This window comes from Filicampus tigris, chromosome 11 (assembly GCF_054856515.1).
Source record: "Filicampus tigris isolate MCC_2025a chromosome 11, RoL_Ftig_1.0, whole genome shotgun sequence".
NCBI classification, from domain to species: domain Eukaryota; kingdom Metazoa; phylum Chordata; class Actinopteri; order Syngnathiformes; family Syngnathidae; genus Filicampus; species Filicampus tigris.
Genome location: NC_141227.1, coordinates 3,510,647 through 3,529,644, shown reverse-complemented (window position 1 = coordinate 3,529,644; position 18,998 = coordinate 3,510,647). Strand labels below are relative to the sequence as shown.

Genomic DNA, 18,998 nt, shown 5'->3' with positions numbered 1-18,998 from the left:
GTTTACAAAAATATTTAGGTCCATGCAATTTATAATAAGTTGTTATAAGCTAGAAAGCAGTAGGTGATTTTTTTATTTTTTATTTTTTTATTAAAGGGACACTTGGGTGACCTGAACATTGGCACTTATATATTAGGTTTGTATGTAAAAATGACATTAGTACTAAAATGCCCACCTCAAAAGACTCTGTAGTGATTTAAGGTCTTTTTTTGTGATTAGGTTTACGACAAATTTCCATGCCCCAAAAAGGGGCGTGGCTTATGATATGTTTTTGGTCTCAGCGGTCTACGTCACGCGAGGAAGGCATGCGTGGTAATATTGCTCACTTTGTCAGTTATGTTGTCTAAAACGGTGACCGATCGCCACCGAAAATGTAGATGCACATTACTACTCTTGCCCACTTCAACCTGTGGAAGTATAAAAGTGTTCTGCACAATAGTTTGGATTTATTGACATAAAACGTGATCTCATCATGATCACCTCCACAAAATCAAAAATACCGTGGCGATTGCTCCTCCACTTTCACAAGCTGAATCGGACAAGAGCATGAATGCGCACACAAACGCCGACTGGTTATATTTCGGACATTTAGCGACGCTAAACTCGTGTCTCAGGAGGGAGACAGACGGCGGCTTGCAGCAGCAGCAGGCAGATTGGAGCTTTACGTCCCCTTCTTCCCTCCCCGGCTAAAGGTAGGATAATGGGACGGCTAATAGCAGCAACTAGCTTCAGGCCGTTAAAACAAAAGGTGTTAGCACAACAACATTAGCTCCTTACTGTCCGCCTAGCGTGTGGAGGTGAAAACGAGCCTGTGTCTTCATGTCGCCTCGCAAACAGTCGCGCGCGGTGTCCCTGCTTTTTGCTTGAAGCCGCCACCTCCTGATTGAGTGAAGCGGCGTGAGAGTGACAAAAGCCCTCATCAAACAGCGAAACAGCGAACGAAAAGTTCCAGCGAGGCTGACTACACAGCCGAGTGTGGCCGCATTGTAACGTGCCATTTTGGCTGTTACCTTCCAAATTGGACGGCGCGTTGTCCGTCGAAAAACTGAGGCCATTCCTTATCCAAATAAATGTGCACGTCTACTCATTCCCACTTCAGTCTCTGTAAATATCCTGACTGGTGTTTAATGCCTCGCGTCCTAACCGTGATCAGCAAAGAGGCAGTTTATTATTATTTTTTTTAATTTTAAGTAAAGAAGCAGTGTGCGCTCGTCCCAGCCTAAATCTACGTAGCTCTGCTGACTTCCACAATTCCTCATCCTCATATAAATCAGCCACGGAGAGGTTAATCCTTTTGATATATTGAAGTGGGCATTCGTAGAGATGTCCACATAAATGTTGGTGCCAATTGATCGCCGTTTACAAGCAATAAAAGTACAATGATTTCCAATGGAGGGTTTGGAATCGGTTCCTCGTGTGACTCCGGCCAAACAAGGATCGAACGGTAGGGGGCGCGGCCATTGTGCTCATTATCAAGGGGCGTTATTCACGGAGTCACTTATTTCCTAATTTCTCCTTTCAAAGTGAATGGATAGCCTAGAGTATGGCAACTCTTTTCATTTTCCTGATCAAAAAATATATAAAATGAACTTGTTAGTGAAAACATGGCCACCGTCCCTTTAATAAAGCACACCAGGCTGATGTGTTGGTTGATATGTGACCCTCATGAGTGGTAGGTTCCCACCATTTTTTTCTTAATAATACAAGAACTAAACAATTGCAAAGTACTTATTAATTTTCCAACAGCATACATTTTAAATGTACATCCATCACTAAGTGGCGGCTGATTAACAGAGGTTAATAGAGCATGCTGCGACAGTGCCACTACACATGGTCACCACACAATATTAATAATTCAATAATATACATACACATGTTTTGATGTATATGGTTATCTATTATTATTATTATCATCATATTGTTGGTTATTTTCCGTTATTTGATTTCATGATGTATTTCCGGACTGGGGCGCTCAAATCTTTATCTATTGGCTCTTGCTAAAATGTGACATTCACAGCAGCGCCTCTTCAATGCGATCGACAGGACCAAGGTGGGGCACTACACTACAGTGCCCTGAGCTGGCTGACGTCAAACCCGCCAGACGCGGATCGGTCTCTGTCTCCTCGACACGTAGGTACTGTCTGCCTTACCTCAGCAAAATTATACTGTTTGTAACACACAAATATGAAATATTTTTGCCTAATCAGAATACATATTAAAAGTGTCTGAAAACATTACATTGGAGACATAGAAAGACAGAAGCCATCCCTTGCCAATAACAAGCTTCCTCAAAAACTAAATGCGGGATCTGAGGTGAGTTATGTACAGTATTTTAGGGGTGTAACAGTCCACTTATTAGCGCGATCTTACGCACGGATGCTGACTGTTTGCATGCGGGAGATGAGAGTGGCGGCACAACAGTGAGAGCCAGAGCTCGAAGGTTCCCGCGTACACTGCGGTCTCCTGTTTGGGAACATTCTGGCTTTCCTGTTCCCCATCGCCGATGGGGAAAGGTGCATGGATAAGTCCGAAAGTTGCCGACATTGCTACATGAAATCGGCGGCTATGTTGCGGGCCAGCACGTCTAACATGCACAGCGTCATCCGACTGTGAATGTTTATTACACGAGGAAGCAAGCAGTCTTTTTAGTCCAAAACGTCAAACTTAAATAGCGAGATTTATCATATTGTAGCGTCTTCCAGGAATACACCGTCAGACGTAGTTTAATTATCACGTTTTTATCAATCCAACTTCAACTGCTCGCATCTCCACTGCTCCACTCGAATGCCGTACGATGCATTCATGAACCTCGGAAACATAACTTAGCAACACACAGATCCGAACCCAATTCGTTACAATATGCTGTTGAACATTCAAAGATAAATGCCTAAAAAGTGTATACAATTTCATCAAGACTTTTTAAAGTTACTGTATTTTTTTCATTACAAAAAGAGTTTTAATATAGTTAGCAATAATTGTTACTGTTATTGTATGTATTTTTTTTATCACAAAAAGTGTATACATGTATACATAATGACAACTTGTCTTTAATTTGAATAATTAGGTGTGTCATAGGCTATTGCTGCTGAGTGTTTAAAGATTTCAGTGTCTTAATAATTTACAAAAATAAGAGATCTTTATTGTTAGTGTATTTTTTATTCTGGTGTAATTTCTTCAAATATCACCCGAATCGTTCGCTTTTATTTATTTATTTCTAAAAAATGTACCATTTACTTGTCATCTTTTCAAAATAAACATTTTTTTTTTAAATCTGTTTTTTTTGTACCGAAAATACACCGAACCGAAGTTTCCAAGAAACCGTACCGAACCGAAATGTGATTTAGCGTACCGTTACACCCCTACAGTATTTATACAGCATCTACACAAATTCATCTTGTTTTTGTAAAATCATGCACATTATTAGATTCCCCCCCCAAAAAACATTTAAAAGAACACACTCGAGAACTAAAACTGTAAATAATTTTTATTAAACATGATGGATAAATTGTTTATTTTTTTCCTCTACATGATTCAGGCGAGGCTCTGCATACTGTTCACATACAGTACATATTTTATGTTTTGTTTTAAATTTCATTGTACATGTTACAAAGAGGACGGCCAACTGGTTAACACATCGGCCTCACAGTCCAGGGGTCCAGGGTTTGATCCCGGGCTGTGGTCTTCCTGTGTGGAGTTTGCATGTTCTCCCCGTGCCTGCGTGGGTTTTCTCCGGGTACTCCGGTTTCCTCCCTCATTCCAAAGCCGTGCATGGTAGGTTGATTGGACACTCTAAATTAGGGGTGGAGCCAGAACGTGGCTAATGGGTGGGCCTGGAAAAATCTGGATGGGCCTGAATATTTCTCTCACTGAGCACAATCTTCCTGTCCTGACACATCGTATATTCAAATAAAATGACAAAGTGAATAATATGAAGTTCAAATCTTCCTTAAAGAACCACAATTATGCCATTCTTATTCAATACAATAAAAAACAGAACAAAACACAAATTAAATAATAATGTTATGATAATTTACAAAAAATGCAAAAGTATATTTCTTTACATGAATCTCACTGGGTGGGCAGTCTGTCAATCTGGGTGGGCCAGTCGCCCATCCAGGCCCACCCATGGCTCCTCCCCTGCTCTAAATTGTCCCTAAGTGTGATTGTGAGTGTGAATGGTTGTTCGTTCATGTGTGCCCTGCGAATAGCTGGCAACCATTTCTAGGTGTACTCCACCTACTGCCCAAAGATTGCTAGGATGGGCTCCAGCACGCCCGCGACCCTCGTGAGGATAAGCGGATTGTAGATGGGTGTTACAATGTTACAATGTTACAATGACAAAGCTATTCTTTTCCACCCTAGCTTCTGACTTGGATTTGTACTTAATTTGTTGCACATAGGGGGCGAGGTATCCTCATTAACATCAAGCTGAGTAAGTGGTCGTAATCACAATGGTTTCTTTAATGAGCACAGTTTTACTGCAATCTTTTTTTTTTTTTGTGGAAAACTCATGCAAACACTGCTATATGGTCTTGATAATGAATAATGGAACTTGCACAGTGGCTCTAGCAAATGTTTCTGTTGGTTACAGTGACCTTTCTCCATTTAAACACAACTAACATTTTGCTGGGTTGACTACAACCTCTGGCTGGTTTCTTTGAATAGTGTTATTGTGCAAACATGTTTTACATGAGAAGCGAGTAAAAATGGGAGTTTGGTTTCTTTGCGTTTTTTTAATAACTTTGCATACGGACAGCAACATTTTTATAAGAATTCCCATTCACACGAGGGTGCAAAATCACTGTCATTTTCATACCGTGTCAGTACTGTGCGCGTGCACACAACTGCATGTACACTCTAAAGACTTTCACTCTAAAATAAGAGTAAAATACTGGCAGTAGAGACGCCATTGCATGTACTGCTATTTATTTTAACAGTATAGCGCTGTATTTTGAATTACAGTATATTACCATAGGATAATAGAGGGTGCTGTGGTACTTTTATCGCAGATCTACTCTTATTTATGTTAGCAGTAAACACCTGTATTTTGGATTACAGTACATGCACTGGCGGGGAGTTCAGTTGGACGGAGGGTGGTGGTCAATTTGAAATGCGCTTGACTTTTTCCTTAATCGGTGGCTCCGGTAGGACGCAACTATTTCTCCTTGAAAGGAGGCGGGGTCGGAATGCGAGTAAATTTCAAACACTTTTTACACACTCTGGAGACAATATAAGGAACATTTATAATAAAAAGTTTAATTTAGCATTGACTGATTTATTAACCAGAAACCCACTTGAAGCATACACAATGGATACATATTTTTCATGCACTTGCACATTCATACTCTGGTGACGGTAAACTATGTATAGCTACAGCCAGAGCTGGGCATCTTATAACCGTCACCGCGTTCCGTCCTCCATATTTTATCAACAACCCACGTGGTCCCAGTTGGTCAAAGTCAGCCAAAGGTTGTCGAGAACGGATTTTACGAGTACCACGTCAACGCGCAGGTGCTGCATTCCTGACACGCGGCCTAGAAAGTAAAAAATAAATATATAAATCAGTGCTGTGTACCTTGCGGTCTGACAGAGGCATGTGCCGCATATTGTTTTGAATTCACCGATCACCACGACGATGCCCAGCTTTGGTTACAGCTGCCCTGACGGAAGTGTGGCTGCCAGTGTGCGCCTACGCGCCACTCCACTCCCACCCCCCGAACCCCCGAAACCCCCCCCCCCCCTGACCACCACCAAACATTCACACCAGTATTAGTGGCACTGGTTGCAAGGCAGATGAAGTATCTTGGCAAAGCAATCAAAACATGACTCATGTACAGCAGGATTCTAACTGCAGCCTCTTTGGTTAGTGGACGCCCCACTCTACCTCCTAAGCCACGGCCACCCCATATTTTGTATTTAATTTGTAACATCCATAAGTCCTATTAACATGCAAGACAACGTATTTTACTCACGCAAACTCATACAGCAACATGCATGCACCACAATTGCACCTGTCTGTGCCAATTGAAAAAAAAAGTAGCAGGTACCTCTGACAGCCCATTTTGAGGTATTGATGGTGAAATAGAGCTATGTTGTAAAATTTGAGAAATATCTTGTGTTCCCATCTTTATGTCTAGTCTTGTATTGGCCAAAACCGCGCACCTGCAATTCCCGTGGTTAATTTCAATGCAAGGCAATGAATAAAGAAGTGGAATGTATTTTCTGTCAAGCGGTGGAGATAGGAATGTGTTGCCTCTCATCCCCGCTTAACAGAAAATACTGCTTTATACTGTTAAATTACAGTTTGTAATTCTTAACCAAGCATAAATGTTAATTTACCTGTGGCGAGAAAAATGTAATGGTATTTTGCAGTTTAAAAAAAAAAAAAGTAAATTTACAACAATCCACAGTTTTATGCTGTTAAATGAGTTATCTACATACTGTTCTTGTTAACTGTTACTATACATGCTATGGAGGAATATTTAGCAGTAATTTGAAATTATAAAAAAAAATAGTAGGATATGTTGGAAATTCACGGTAAATTTGAAGAAATTTGTTACATGCACAATCCCCGGAAAAAAGCTATGTCAAACTCATAATCTTGAGCAGCCCTCTGTTACCTAATCACATATGCGCACATTCTTTATTTTAGAAAATATGTGCTTTGCACTGTTTAGGTGTAAATGAGAATGATTTTGAGACCTGTTTTCAAAAGATGACTGCCCCAAGAGTTTTAACTTGGCTGTTTTAAATTTATACCTCACCAAACTTCCTCAGTTGGTTGAACTACATTATAACAGTAGTCATCTTGAGCACATTCTGTACCTACATTTTCAACAATGCTTCCCCCCCCCCCCCCCCCCGCAAAAAAAAAACCTGCTGTATTTCTAGGCTTAGTCTTTTAATTTCTTGATCTTGTAGGCTTGATGGACTGAATATTAGAATTAAGAAGAAAAGCATGCACGCTCTTCAAGTACAGTTTTGGAAATCTCTAGCAAAGGCCTTCAATGAGCAAAGTGTATATTCTCAAACTGTAATCATTACGTGTCGACTGGTGTATATTAGTAAATCCAATTTGACATTGTTGCCCTATGTGGTTAATTGCCATCGGAATATGTTCCCAAGCTGCCGAATGCTCTCCATAATGCTCTGCTGAGCGTGTGATTTTTTGTTTGTTTTTTTGTTAATGCAGAAGCTGAACAGGAGTCTTTGGCCCTCCTCAGTTATTGTGTGTCGCTGAGAGGCCAAGACGCTGTATCCTCCATCTATTTCCCAGGCTGAGCCTGTGCCCTGCAGCTTGAGAAGCCTCAGTTCCCCCTTAGTTGCGGCCTTTTCGCCTCCTTTTTACCTTTCTCAAACAATGGATCCTGCCCTACTCCAAGCAGAAGACCCCCAAACATTGAGTGAATAAAGTTAGTTCAACATGCAGCCCTTAAAGCCACCCTGAGACTGCTGGCGGGCAGGCACACTCACAGAATTGTCTGTTAATAGTCCAATTAGATAATTGCCATCTTTCACTCCTGTCCCTCTCTGTTTCTCATAAAGACATGAATGGCACTCAGGGAGGGGGGCAGCTTGAAGGGGGCTTCTGGCCAGCTAAGGTGACAAGAAGGACCAGAGAATGTTCCTTGCACTAGGCCACTGGATTGAATTGAATCTTTGTAGCCTAATCAATGGTCTTATTGGATTACTGACCACTGCTGTGTTCAGAGATATTGTTGCACTGACAATTAAAATAGCTAAGAGTTGGTGCTGGGGTGGGTGGTTAGTGGGCTGGAAGGCGAACGGTGCAGAGGGGTAGGGGCCATTCCAGGGGTATGCATGTGTGAGAAAGTGAGCACCAATGACAAGTTTTGTTCCCTTTTTTGCATCTTGCAAATGCGCAGGTTAAGATCATGAGAGCTGAAGTCGCTGTCTGGGGTTCGGGACCTTGCTGGGTCGTCCTGCATGGCTGGCTGAAAAAAAAAAATCCCGACCAAAAAAAACTGGACAACATGGGAAACTTTAACTAAAAGCGCTTAAGAGAAATCTTGCCGTCTTCACACATCCGAAGTAAGATGGATTTCATCCGAAAGCGTTTCTCTCTCTCTTCCTTTTCTCTGTCTCTCCTTTAGCGCTGGCTAATTCCAAGTGTCTCTTGCCCACAATAGCGGTAGACGTGAGCATTACAGGACAACGTTGAACGGCAGCAGAGCCGTAGAGAAATGGGATCAAAGTTCGCTGACATCGGACGGCAATCAGATGCGCAGCGAAAAGTCGAGGAGAGAATGCCTGCTGGGTTTTGACCGATGAAAGAATGAAACAACTTTTGCAGGGTCTGGAGGAGTCACATCCCTGTGAGCCACTATGTTCATGTGAGGGCTCAGGGAGGCTTGGTTGCAAGGCAAGACCAATCATTTCTCTTGATTCCCCGAGCTGTCAACAAACGGACGAGAACCATCAAGACTTGGTCGATTTCCCCTAACAATTTAGAGAATTCACGAGGTTACGCAAATGTGGAGGCAGCAAAATTACCGCAATCAGTTGAAACAGCGAGGGCTCATCCATGGCTCTGATTATGTGTAGCTCATCTATCAGCCTGATGTCTTTGTAACAAGGAAAGGGGGGCATTGAATTATCATCGAGTTTCACGGAGACGTCCAAGATCATTGGGCAAGGGAGTTGGTCAGTGATAACAGGGTTTCCTTGCTTGGGTGGCGGAAGTCTTTCACCATTAGATAGCTGCCGCTACCTACCTTGCTGAAAGGTGCTGTTTTGAAACTAAAGCCACACTGGTCGGATGATCTGTTGCGCTGTGCTCTCTTGAAATTCCTTTTTGTTTTAAACGGGACAAAGGAAGAAGGAAAAAGAGGCGGCCGAGCTTCAAGTCCACGTACTGAGAATGGAGGTCAGGTACAACCAAGAGACAGAAGGATTGGCGCTGAAGAATGGACTTAAGGAGGGCAAAGACGCAAAGGACTCACAGGGCAGTTTGTCCAAAAGCTTTCTAAAGGAGCAACACAGCTCTTTTTCCTCCTCTGGGACTGTGGAAAACTGCGAGAAAAACAGGGGCACCACCGCAGACCCGGACTACTGTCGGAGAATACTTGTGCGAGGTAAATCTTGTGCTCTTTCCTCAACGATGATCCAATGGAACTCGGAAATGTACAAACTATTGCTAGACAACAAATCCTGCCAGATTTGATTTTTTTTTAACAATGTACTTCTCTTTCTTTTTTGTTGAATTCAAATTTTTCTGTAATTACAATAAGGTAGCCTTATCAGGTGAAATACAATTTTTTTTTCTCCTATTGTAAATACTTTCTAATGGCACGGTAATGCAATCGTTGTAGTGAATTTTAACAGTTACTATAAAAGTAATAAGGACAAAGATTAAAGTTACAATTATTCAAAAACAAGAAACGGTTACTTAAATGGATGTATTCTTCATTGCAGTCACTACAATTTTGAGCAAAACTGCAACAATACCTTACTCTGTATCTTAACAATTGTTGCTTGAATCTTCAGAGGAGGATGGAACAATCAAACACAATTTGTTAATAATACAATTTTAAACATCTTTTTTGCCAAAGTAAGTAAATATGAAAGAATTGTTGTTTGTGTTGTTGCTGTTAAATTACAAAGTTTATATTCTTGTATTCTATTTTACATTTGTCAGGATAATATTATGTATTGATACAAATGATTATTATTACATGATTGTATTATTATATAAGTGAATGTGATTATATTAATATATTGTTTTGTTATCTAATTTTATTATAGATAACCAGTTCAGCCGAATTCAGTCAATTCACTTTCTGTGCTTGAAAATTAAATAATAATAATGAAAACAACATCATCTAAATTCAGCAAGAGAAAGGGACAACTTTGTTGTACATTTCAAAAATATTTATCAATTTAGAGTATTTACTAGGCAACATTACAAATAAAAATGAGGGGGTATTAAATGAAACCGAAGATTTGAATAATTTGCACACAGTGAAGTTGATTTATCAATCAATAATTTCATCAATCAATTTATTCAACACGGCATAACCTCTCAATTTATTTGAACAGTTTTTGGTCATTTGTTATCATCTTAGTTTGCCACTTAGCCATTCTATACAGTGCGATATTAGGTGCTTATTGATTATAAATGTCTTTGATTTTGAAGTAAATGAATTGACAAATTTTACTCAGGATAAGGGCAATTAACATTGACAATAGTAATGAATTTACCCAATGTAGCAACGATAGTGAAGATTTGATAATAATGCTACTACGGTATTACTCTGAGCTGTGCTTCTCTTGATGTCACACTATGCAGTGCACTGTGTGAGTCAGCTCCGTTGTCATTGTTGCAGATGCAAAAGGCTCCATCAGAGAGATTATCCTACCAAAGGGTTTGGATTTGGACCGGCCCAAAAGAACCCGCACCTCTTTCACTGCAGAGCAACTCTACAGGTTAGAGATGGAGTTTCAGAGGTGTCAGTATGTTGTGGGAAGGGAGCGAACTGAACTGGCCCGTCAGCTCAATCTGTCCGAAACTCAGGTAGGTGCCCATTTGAACTGTCTTTCTCCATTCTTCAACATGATTCATTAGCCTTGCATTCCTTTTTTAGTTATTTATTAAAATAATAGCCATGGAGTATGAATTGTTTTAATTATTGTTTCAAGTCAAATGAATTTAAATAAATGTGGGGGGTCTCCACTCGTGGGTTTTGATAGGAATAACTTCTTTTTTTTTTTTTTTTAACAATACAATGCTCAATTTAAAAAGCAAGATAAATTGTCATATATTTCTCGATAAATACATCCATTCATCCATTATCGATACCGCTTATCCTCACAAGTGAGGGGCTTTAATATGAGGAAAAAAATGAGATACAAGATTGAAGCTGCTTGACGTTTTTTTCCTGTTTGTGTTGAATGTACACATTCGATCACTTAGCTCAAAATAGATCAACACAGTAATAAATAAATAAAGAGAAAGGTGACATATTAATCCTTTAATAGGCACTATATTTATGTATTAAGCTTCATTAACACACTCATTGAAATGTTTGGAGATTCAGAATTTGCATACCAGAAAAACTCATACTTTGCCATACTTTTCAAAGATAAAGCAAGAGGTTTTAATCGTTGATTATATATAATAATGTTAAATACACTAAACTTTATTTTCATGATATTGCAGTACAATGTCTCATGTTATCTATGATTAGTGTTTTTTTATTGCTGTTGTTAAAATTAGAGGATTACTGCCTTTATAGTGAGAGTGTGGCCTTAATTTCAATTTAATTTACCTTGTCCAGTGAAGAACTACAAGGTCTACAGAGTATTTTCATACTTCTTTGGGTACAAGGTGTTTTATGTGATCTATTTTTCAAATTTGACATACTCTGGAAACAGTATTTCACGAAAAAACTTTGACTTAGCTTGTATTACTACTTACGTAAATATAAGTGTCCTTCAATTCTGACTCAAGGATTGTGCCTATGAGTGCAATGGCCCTCATGGATGAAGCACTTTTAAAAAGTACGCTTGGAGCAATTTTTTTTAAGAAGAATGTAATATTCCACTATGATTTTATTTTTCTCAAAAACAGTCTAGATGGAAAAAATAATTTTAGATTGCATGTCTTTGGTTCTATGTGTGCATAATGTTATACAATATAAATGTATAATTTCAAGATGGACTTCAAAAAACCTTTGTAATAAAAAATACATCGGAAAAAATGGTTAGGAACAAACATCCGCATACACAATGTGTGTGACGGTTAGACATTTGACCACTTAATGTGCATCATATAAAGATTACCTTAAGATTAATGTGCTTTGATTACGACTAGAGGCAGCAATGAAACATATCGTGCCGTCCTCACTTATATGTGCGAGGGGTCAGCTAGAGTTCACGCGCCATGGATGAACTGCATTTGCACTCTTGAATTTGACATCATATTTTAAAGCAGGTCAACCCGTAACACTGTAGGATTTGGACTTGAAGGAATCATGCCAGTCTGTTTCTGGCTTCGGCAACTTTCAGGCTAAAGTCTTGTTTGAGTTATCATCTTCATCCTTGTTGCTAATTAAATTGTGTAATGAATAAATTGCAGTTTTCAGCATGGCTGAAGGTGGTTGCATTTCTGCAGAGGTCTGCAGGTCAACCTTTTTGCGCAAAGTGAATTCAAGGCCAAAAACAAGATTTCTTTTAGAAGGAGAAAGCTCATGTTCTCAGCTTGTAGGAGGGATAAGACTGCAACTCTTTCTCAGTGTCAGTTCTCAGGAACTAAATCACATGATTAGATTAACATTCGGTCCATTGGGGTCACACGCTGCTACAATAATCAATCACTTTCATTCCCAGCTTCTTCTTGGTGTTTGCCCTCTATACCGGACAAAAACATCCTTTGCTCTATTGGTAGGGTCTTTAATTGATAAGAGAGTGTTGTTTACATCAAATGGTTCAAATAATTTGGTCATTGCAATGTGATGGTGATATATATTTGGCTTTTTTATGAGTAAGCAGTTACGAAAAGTGAAACATGAACTTTGTCAGAATCACAAATAAAGGACCGACTGAGTCATTAGAATTGTTTTTTTTTTTTCTCTGCAACCTTCTTGGATTCATTTGCATTGAATTTGTACTGTAGCTTGCAATTATTGTGCAAAAATGACTGGTGAGCCTTATACACCAACCCCCCCAATAAAAAGATTTATTACTGCAGTTAATTTATATTGAGATTTTGAAACATTAGGTATTCACAAATGAACATGATATGATACACAACAGTGAATGGGATTTAAGGCATAACAAATGGGAAATAATGCAATCTAATTTTTCTTCATTGACATACAATTTACATTACAAATGTACATATATTATAAGGACCTACCTTCCAGTTTCAGTTGACCAATGATTTTTGAGTTACTTTTACAAAATCATAAATTTCCATGATAATATTTCACATTTTCAATCACATTTCATTTATACAGCACTTTTCATACATAAAAATGCAACTCAAAGTGCTTTAAAACATTCAAAGCAAAACATAGATAATTAGAAAAAAAAAAAATTCTCGATATTACATTTATGTAAATTATTATATGATCTCAGTTTGCAATACGACTAACAAAAAATCAAGTGTCTACAATTCTGTATAAGTCAAAAGAAAATAAATGGCTTTAAAACAGTGCATCTACAAATTAAATATAAACTCACCTGCCCAACCAGACTTGTATGCATAAAAAAATGTAGTTTATTTCTCTAGAAGGTTTACACAATACCTAAAAATGTCAAAAAGCGACTCTCTCGGATCCCCCAAAAAATTAAATGGTGGCCAAGTGAGTTCCAGTGTGCGTACTTCTCGACACATTTGTAACAATATTGCATTCAACAAACTGGACCAGAGAACACTTTTACAGATTATCAGGCTATTCCTGACTAAATCCTCAAACAAATCGAATGCCAAATATCTAATCACAACCTGGAGAATTATCTTCAGGTGCAGTTATTTTAGATTTCAGTTTTGGTATTTGAATGTATTGACATATTGATTTACGTAAATATGAATGCGGGGCTAGTAGAGCTGTCTTGTCTGAGATTTCATTTATTAATGGACAAACCATTTTCAGGTATTTAGGAAATAACTATGACTATTATACAGTGTGTGTATATAGACCTTTCTTGCATGTTTTCTGTGCTGGCATACTGAACGTCCACTTGTATGTGCATTACACTACCTGATTAATGCGACCTTGAAATATAACTCCATTGAGTGTAACCCGGGATTTTGCTGATCACTGGCAAAAATGCTTTGCGTCGCATTGAGAAACAAATTAATTAGCAACGCTCTGGAAAACACCTTTCATGATCAACACAACACGCAAGTTAATTTGGTATTTAATCAGCATGGTGTGGAGCAACTGCAGTGAGTTGTGCATCACTCTGTTGTGTGTTTCAAAGGAGTAGGAATGACCCAAAGGTTAGTTAATAGCTGAATCAAAAATAATGAGCTCCAATGGCCCCTAATATATTCTACTCAATAAATATTTACTGTATCTCCCATAATACTCAACCCGAAATGGACGTTTCATTTTCCATCGCTTTACAGTTCACTCAAATTAATTTAATGTCATCCTCATTTCAATATGTTTCATAAATATTATTTTACTCTGCGTACATATCATCAGCAAATAAGTTGCTCACCAATAAAATCATGATGAAAAAGCACATCATGAAGTAACTGCCCATCAATGTCTCTCCTTGCTTGCTTGCATATGTGTGATCTATTTCTCTTTGTGGTGTGAAACCAAAACTCTAAATACTTAATAATTTCTATGTGGTGAAAACTAATACATTTTTTAAAAACAACACCACCACCTCCGGATGATGAGCCTTTCTTAAATTTGTGTCAGTTACTCAAAAGGTCATTTTCATTATGATTGTTTAGAATAATCTACAGTACAACAGTAATGCATTGTTTAAATTGTTTTTAAGTACTGTAGTTACTTTTTTTTTCAAGCATTATCATTTTCCTTTAGTCATTGCTTATCTGTGGAAAATGACCATGCTCTACTGGCGTTGTAGTGAGATGTGTGGAAACATATTTATCAACATAAAGGACCAAAACTTGAGTCTCTTAAAATAATGGCCTATGTCATATTTTGACAAAATCCTCATGCTGGCCACTGATGCTAAAATCAGCTTCATCCTCAGTTAAACAGATCATGTATTTCTACCCCTGAAATGAAATTATTAGTAAATATAACGCAATCAGAATTTGGTTCAGTTTTGTGTTTTCTGAAAAAATGACTTGGGCCATTATTTTAGGAGGGTGACATTATACATCTGGTGTGGTATCACGCCGTCCTTCACAACAATTCCAGAATATAATTGGCCTTTCACCAAAATCATCTGGTATTACTTCCGTGACCCTGAACCACTCTTTAAACTGTAAAAAGTGGATGGATATATGGAAGGATGGATGGATATTAGGCTTCCCTTGAAGGACTATGTACATGGACTAATGGGCTATGGCACCGGCCCACTAGAGAGTCCCATCCAGTCCGCAGTATGAATTTTTTAAGTTAGAAAAATGCATGAAAAATGAAAATTTGATTTGATTAGATTTTTTTTAAAATAAAATGTCATTCCTAAATTATCCACTAGGGGCACAGTGTGTTAGTCCGAGTAGAGGGGCGCACTGTTATCGGAGTTGAAGCGGGACCGAACAGCAGATAAAATCGGATAATAGCAGTGTGTCCTCTGCTAATTACGGCGTAGTATACTCTTATTAGCCTAAATGTCTTTGTCAAAAAAGAGAAAAGTGGATGCTGAGTGTAGAGTTTTCCAAGAATGGACCGCTTCCTACTTATTCACAGAGGTGAATGGGAAACCTGTGTGCTTGGTGTGTAATCAACAAGTGGCAAAAGAAATATAATATGCGATGCCACTAAGGGACTCATCATGGGGATAAATATGACAATAGGACAACTGAGAAGAGAAAAGATAAATGAATTGCTTGTGGGTCTGAGGAAACAACATTCCGTTTTCACCCGGAGCCAAGAGATTAGTGCAGCAGTAAAAGCCGGCTATCTGATTGCTAAAGAAATGGCATCAGCATCAAAGCCGTATTCCGATGCTGCGTGCGTTAAAATAATGCATGCTGAAAGATGCAGAACTTGTGTCCCGTGAAGCGACACGTTTTTACCAACATTAGTGAGATGAGGAATACTGCGGCAGATTCGGACAGTTTGGCCAGTTGACAAACAAAGTCAAGTCATTTCTGGCATTTTCTGTTGCAACTGACAACTGAGCAATGACACATTTGTAAAAATAGGGGAGCGCTGACATTACTGACATTGCTCAAGTGGCCATATTCATGGACATACTGACTGTGCATCATTCAGGAGTTCCTTGTGTTGTCAAAGAAAGGGAGGAGGAAGGAAAGAAAGAAGGGAGGAAATAAAATGAAGGAGAGGATGAAAAGCGGGAGGGAGGAAGGTGGGAGGTAGTAAATAAGGAAGAAAAGGAAAGAGGATGTAGGAATGAAAAGACAGAAAGGAGATAGAGAAGAAGGAAGAAACAGGCCAAAAAGATTGGGAGAATATGAGCCTGGAAGACAACAGGAGGACTCAAAATGTATTTATTTTGAGTGGGTTTTTTTCATATTTTTTTTTCATGTTGTATTTGTACAAACGCTGATCAAATGTAAATGATAATCACAAGCAAGTTGCACGTGTTTGTCTTTAGAAATGTGAGGTTATTTATGATATATTTTGTCAAAGGATATTTAAATAAATATGAATATTTTCTTTTATTGAGCCAAGGCACATATTTTAAATTTGAAAAATCTCATGGCACACCAGCCCAAAATTTTTTTTACAAAAAGTAAATACGTATGTCCATCATATACTTTTTATGATTTAATAGAAGATAATTTATTTATTGTGTCTGTAACTTTAAGTCACGAGATAGAGGAACAAAGATACATCATTTGTGATAAATACTGTACATTTCTTTTCAGCAAATTAAGTGAAATTTGATAACACCTAAAGAGTTCTCACGGCAGACTAATGTGCCCCGGCACACTGGTTGAAAATGACTGTTCTAATGTACTTGTACTTCTTTGCACGAAAACAAAGGGGGAAACATGGATTTATTGTTAATTACAGGTAATTATGCGATGATTTTACTGATCTGGCCCGCTCGACATCTAATTAGGAACTATGTGATTCCTGAACTCTAATGAGTTTGACACCGCTGGACTCTTTTGTGTTTTGCGTATTTGAAAAATCCCCCTTTTTTTTTCCTCCACGTGTCTTTGTCTACAGGTAAAAGTTTGGTTCCAGAACCGGCGCACAAAGCAGAAAAAAGACCAGGGGAAAGACTCAGAGCTGCGCTCAGTGGTTTCGGAGACCGCGGCAACCTGCAGTGTCCTCAGACTGCTGGAGCAAGGTCGGCTGCTCACACCCTCAGGCCTACCGGGCATCTTGCCCCACTGCGGTAGTAGCAATTTGGGCTCGGCCCTGCGGCCCCCCTCCATTAGCATGGGCAGCAATAGCGGCAGCATCGGAGGTAGCAGTGGAGCCGCTGGTGGCAGCCCAACTCTACCCGCTGTCACCAGCTCCGGGACGGTGCCAGGCCTGCAGAGCTCTGCGGCAGCTCACAGCTTATTTAGCTTCCCCATGCCCTCTTTACTTAGCGGTGTCGCTAGCCGCATGTCGTCGAACCCGCTGACCATGGCCAGTTCATTAGCCGGCAATCTGCAAGAACTCTCCGCCCGCTATCTGAGCTCTTCTGCTTTTGAGCCTTACTCGCGGACCAATGGCAAAGAATCCATGGACAAGAAGATTTTGGACTGATGCTGTTTTCATGTGGAAGTATGCTTGTTTGTTTCCTCTGGAATGTTTTGGTTGTTATCTGGCTTAACCTGTCTTTGTTTTAGTTGCCGTCTCATCTGTTTGTGTCATCATGTTCTGTGACTGTCTGGTAATCTAGATGCATATCAAAACCTCCACACACTCATCTCATATAGACAGATTTGGCTGTGGAAATGTGTGTGAAATGTTAATGAAGGGGTGATTTAGAGGGGCAATTCTTAAAGGATTATTTTAAAATCTTTCAGATCCAGAAAACGCTCAGGGGTAATCAGAAATGTTAACGATGGGGTGATTTAGAGAGGCAATTCTTAAAGGGATTACTTAAAAATTTTTCAGATTCAGAAATCACTCAATGGGAATCAAAAATGTTATTGCGGGGGTGATTTAGAGAGGCAATTCTTAAAGGGATTACTTTAAAATCTTTCAGATTCAGAAATCACTCAGCAGTGATCCAAAATGTAAACTGCTAATGAAGGGGTGATTTAGAGGGGCAATTCTAAAAGGGGTCATTTCAAAATCTTTCAGATTCAGAAAACGCTCAACAGTAATCAACTTCGACTGTTCATTCAACAAGGCAAAAAATCAAATTGTAGGACTGCACACGGTGCATAGGGTTGCACACGACAAAAGGAGGCCAGCATAAAAGACATTTCTTTACTGTGTAATATTATTCAATTGTATTGGGTAGGTCAAACAAGACACAACACGTGAGTAGTTGTAGAGAAAGAAGCCGTTTTGTGAAGCAATACTGTATGTCAGATGAAGCAAATCACAAAGTCACCTGGTCTTGTATATTCATTTGTGAGAAATCTGGCTTCAACAAAAACGTTCAAGAGATGTAGTTGTCATTCAGCAGAATCGCTCATTGTCTTCTCAATGGTTTATTGACGACTGGATTTTTTTTTTTTCTACATGTCTGTGCCGTTTTTGTCCTCAAGTTGCAGTACCTAACCTTTACTTTTGATCATTTTTCTTGTCTGTGATTTTGGTACCATTGTGCGTTTTGCTGTATAGTCCTTTAGAAAAGCTTTGCTTTTCACCATCAGTGTGCTGCTTGCTGTGATGATCACCAAATTGGGCAAAGGTTTATCAGCCTTGAAGAAATCCCTTTAGCTCCTTTGTGAAATCAGCGGCTATTAAGGCGTAGACACATTTGGAGAGAGGGTGAAATGATTGTGCTATCAAAGTACTGCAAATGAGAGATGTGTATGTGTCAAATTGTTATTTTATTGTAAATTATTCAATTTTGTAATTATTACATTATTAGTATATCTGGTAAATCAAGGATGAATGAATGGATTGAGTTACCAGTTAAAAGCTATTTGGTGCTGTATTGTGAGATTTGTCAAATGTGTGGTCCATATGTGTATATATATACTGTATATCATGTATACTGTTTGGCTACAAGCTTTGCCTTGTTTCTTTAATTCATCTTTCTATGAATCAAGTTAATTGATACATTCCGTACATATATATATATATATATATATATATATATATATATATATATATATATATATATATATATATATATATATATATATATATATGTATATATATATGAAAATATTGTAGTTCTTGTGACTAAGGTCCCTAAACATGGCATTCTTTCTGACAAACCTTACTGTGTGT

At 38.8% G+C, this 18,998-nt stretch overlaps 1 protein-coding gene across 11 annotated transcripts; it reads left to right on the top strand.

The window, feature by feature from the left end:
* Positions 1-287: 287 nt before the first annotated feature.
* vax1 (ventral anterior homeobox 1) lies at positions 288-18,819 on the top strand. 11 transcript variants are annotated; one of them, XM_086046150.1, is made up of 6 exons: positions 288-312; positions 615-692; positions 2,018-2,134; positions 8,836-9,095; positions 10,347-10,534; positions 16,818-18,819. In XM_086046150.1, the coding sequence occupies exons 3-6, from the start codon at positions 2,031-2,033 to the stop codon at positions 17,346-17,348; spliced, it is 1,083 nt and encodes a 360-aa protein (XP_085902276.1). In that variant the 5' UTR covers positions 288-312; positions 615-692; positions 2,018-2,030; the 3' UTR covers positions 17,349-18,819. The 11 variants fall into 11 exon arrangements, with proteins under 11 accessions (XP_085902276.1, XP_085902281.1, XP_085902278.1 ...); XM_086046151.1 differs by having other exon boundaries at positions 295-312; positions 593-692; XM_086046154.1 differs by having other exon boundaries at positions 295-312; positions 593-692; positions 7,887-9,095.
* Positions 18,820-18,998: the final 179 nt, after the last annotated feature.

What these genes read in the sequence shown, in the direction of transcription:
- vax1 (XM_086046150.1), top strand. Translation starts at nt 2,031, where the DNA reads ATGCGATCGACAGGACCAAGGTGGGGCACTACACTACAGTGCCCTGAG. An exon ending in TCGGAGAATACTTGTGCGAG is followed by an intron (nt 9,096 to 10,346) that starts GTAAATCTTGTG and finishes TCATTGTTGCAG; the next exon opens with ATGCAAAAGGCTCCATCAGA. An exon ending in TCAATCTGTCCGAAACTCAG is followed by an intron (nt 10,535 to 16,817) that starts GTAGGTGCCCAT and finishes CTTTGTCTACAG; the next exon opens with GTAAAAGTTTGGTTCCAGAA.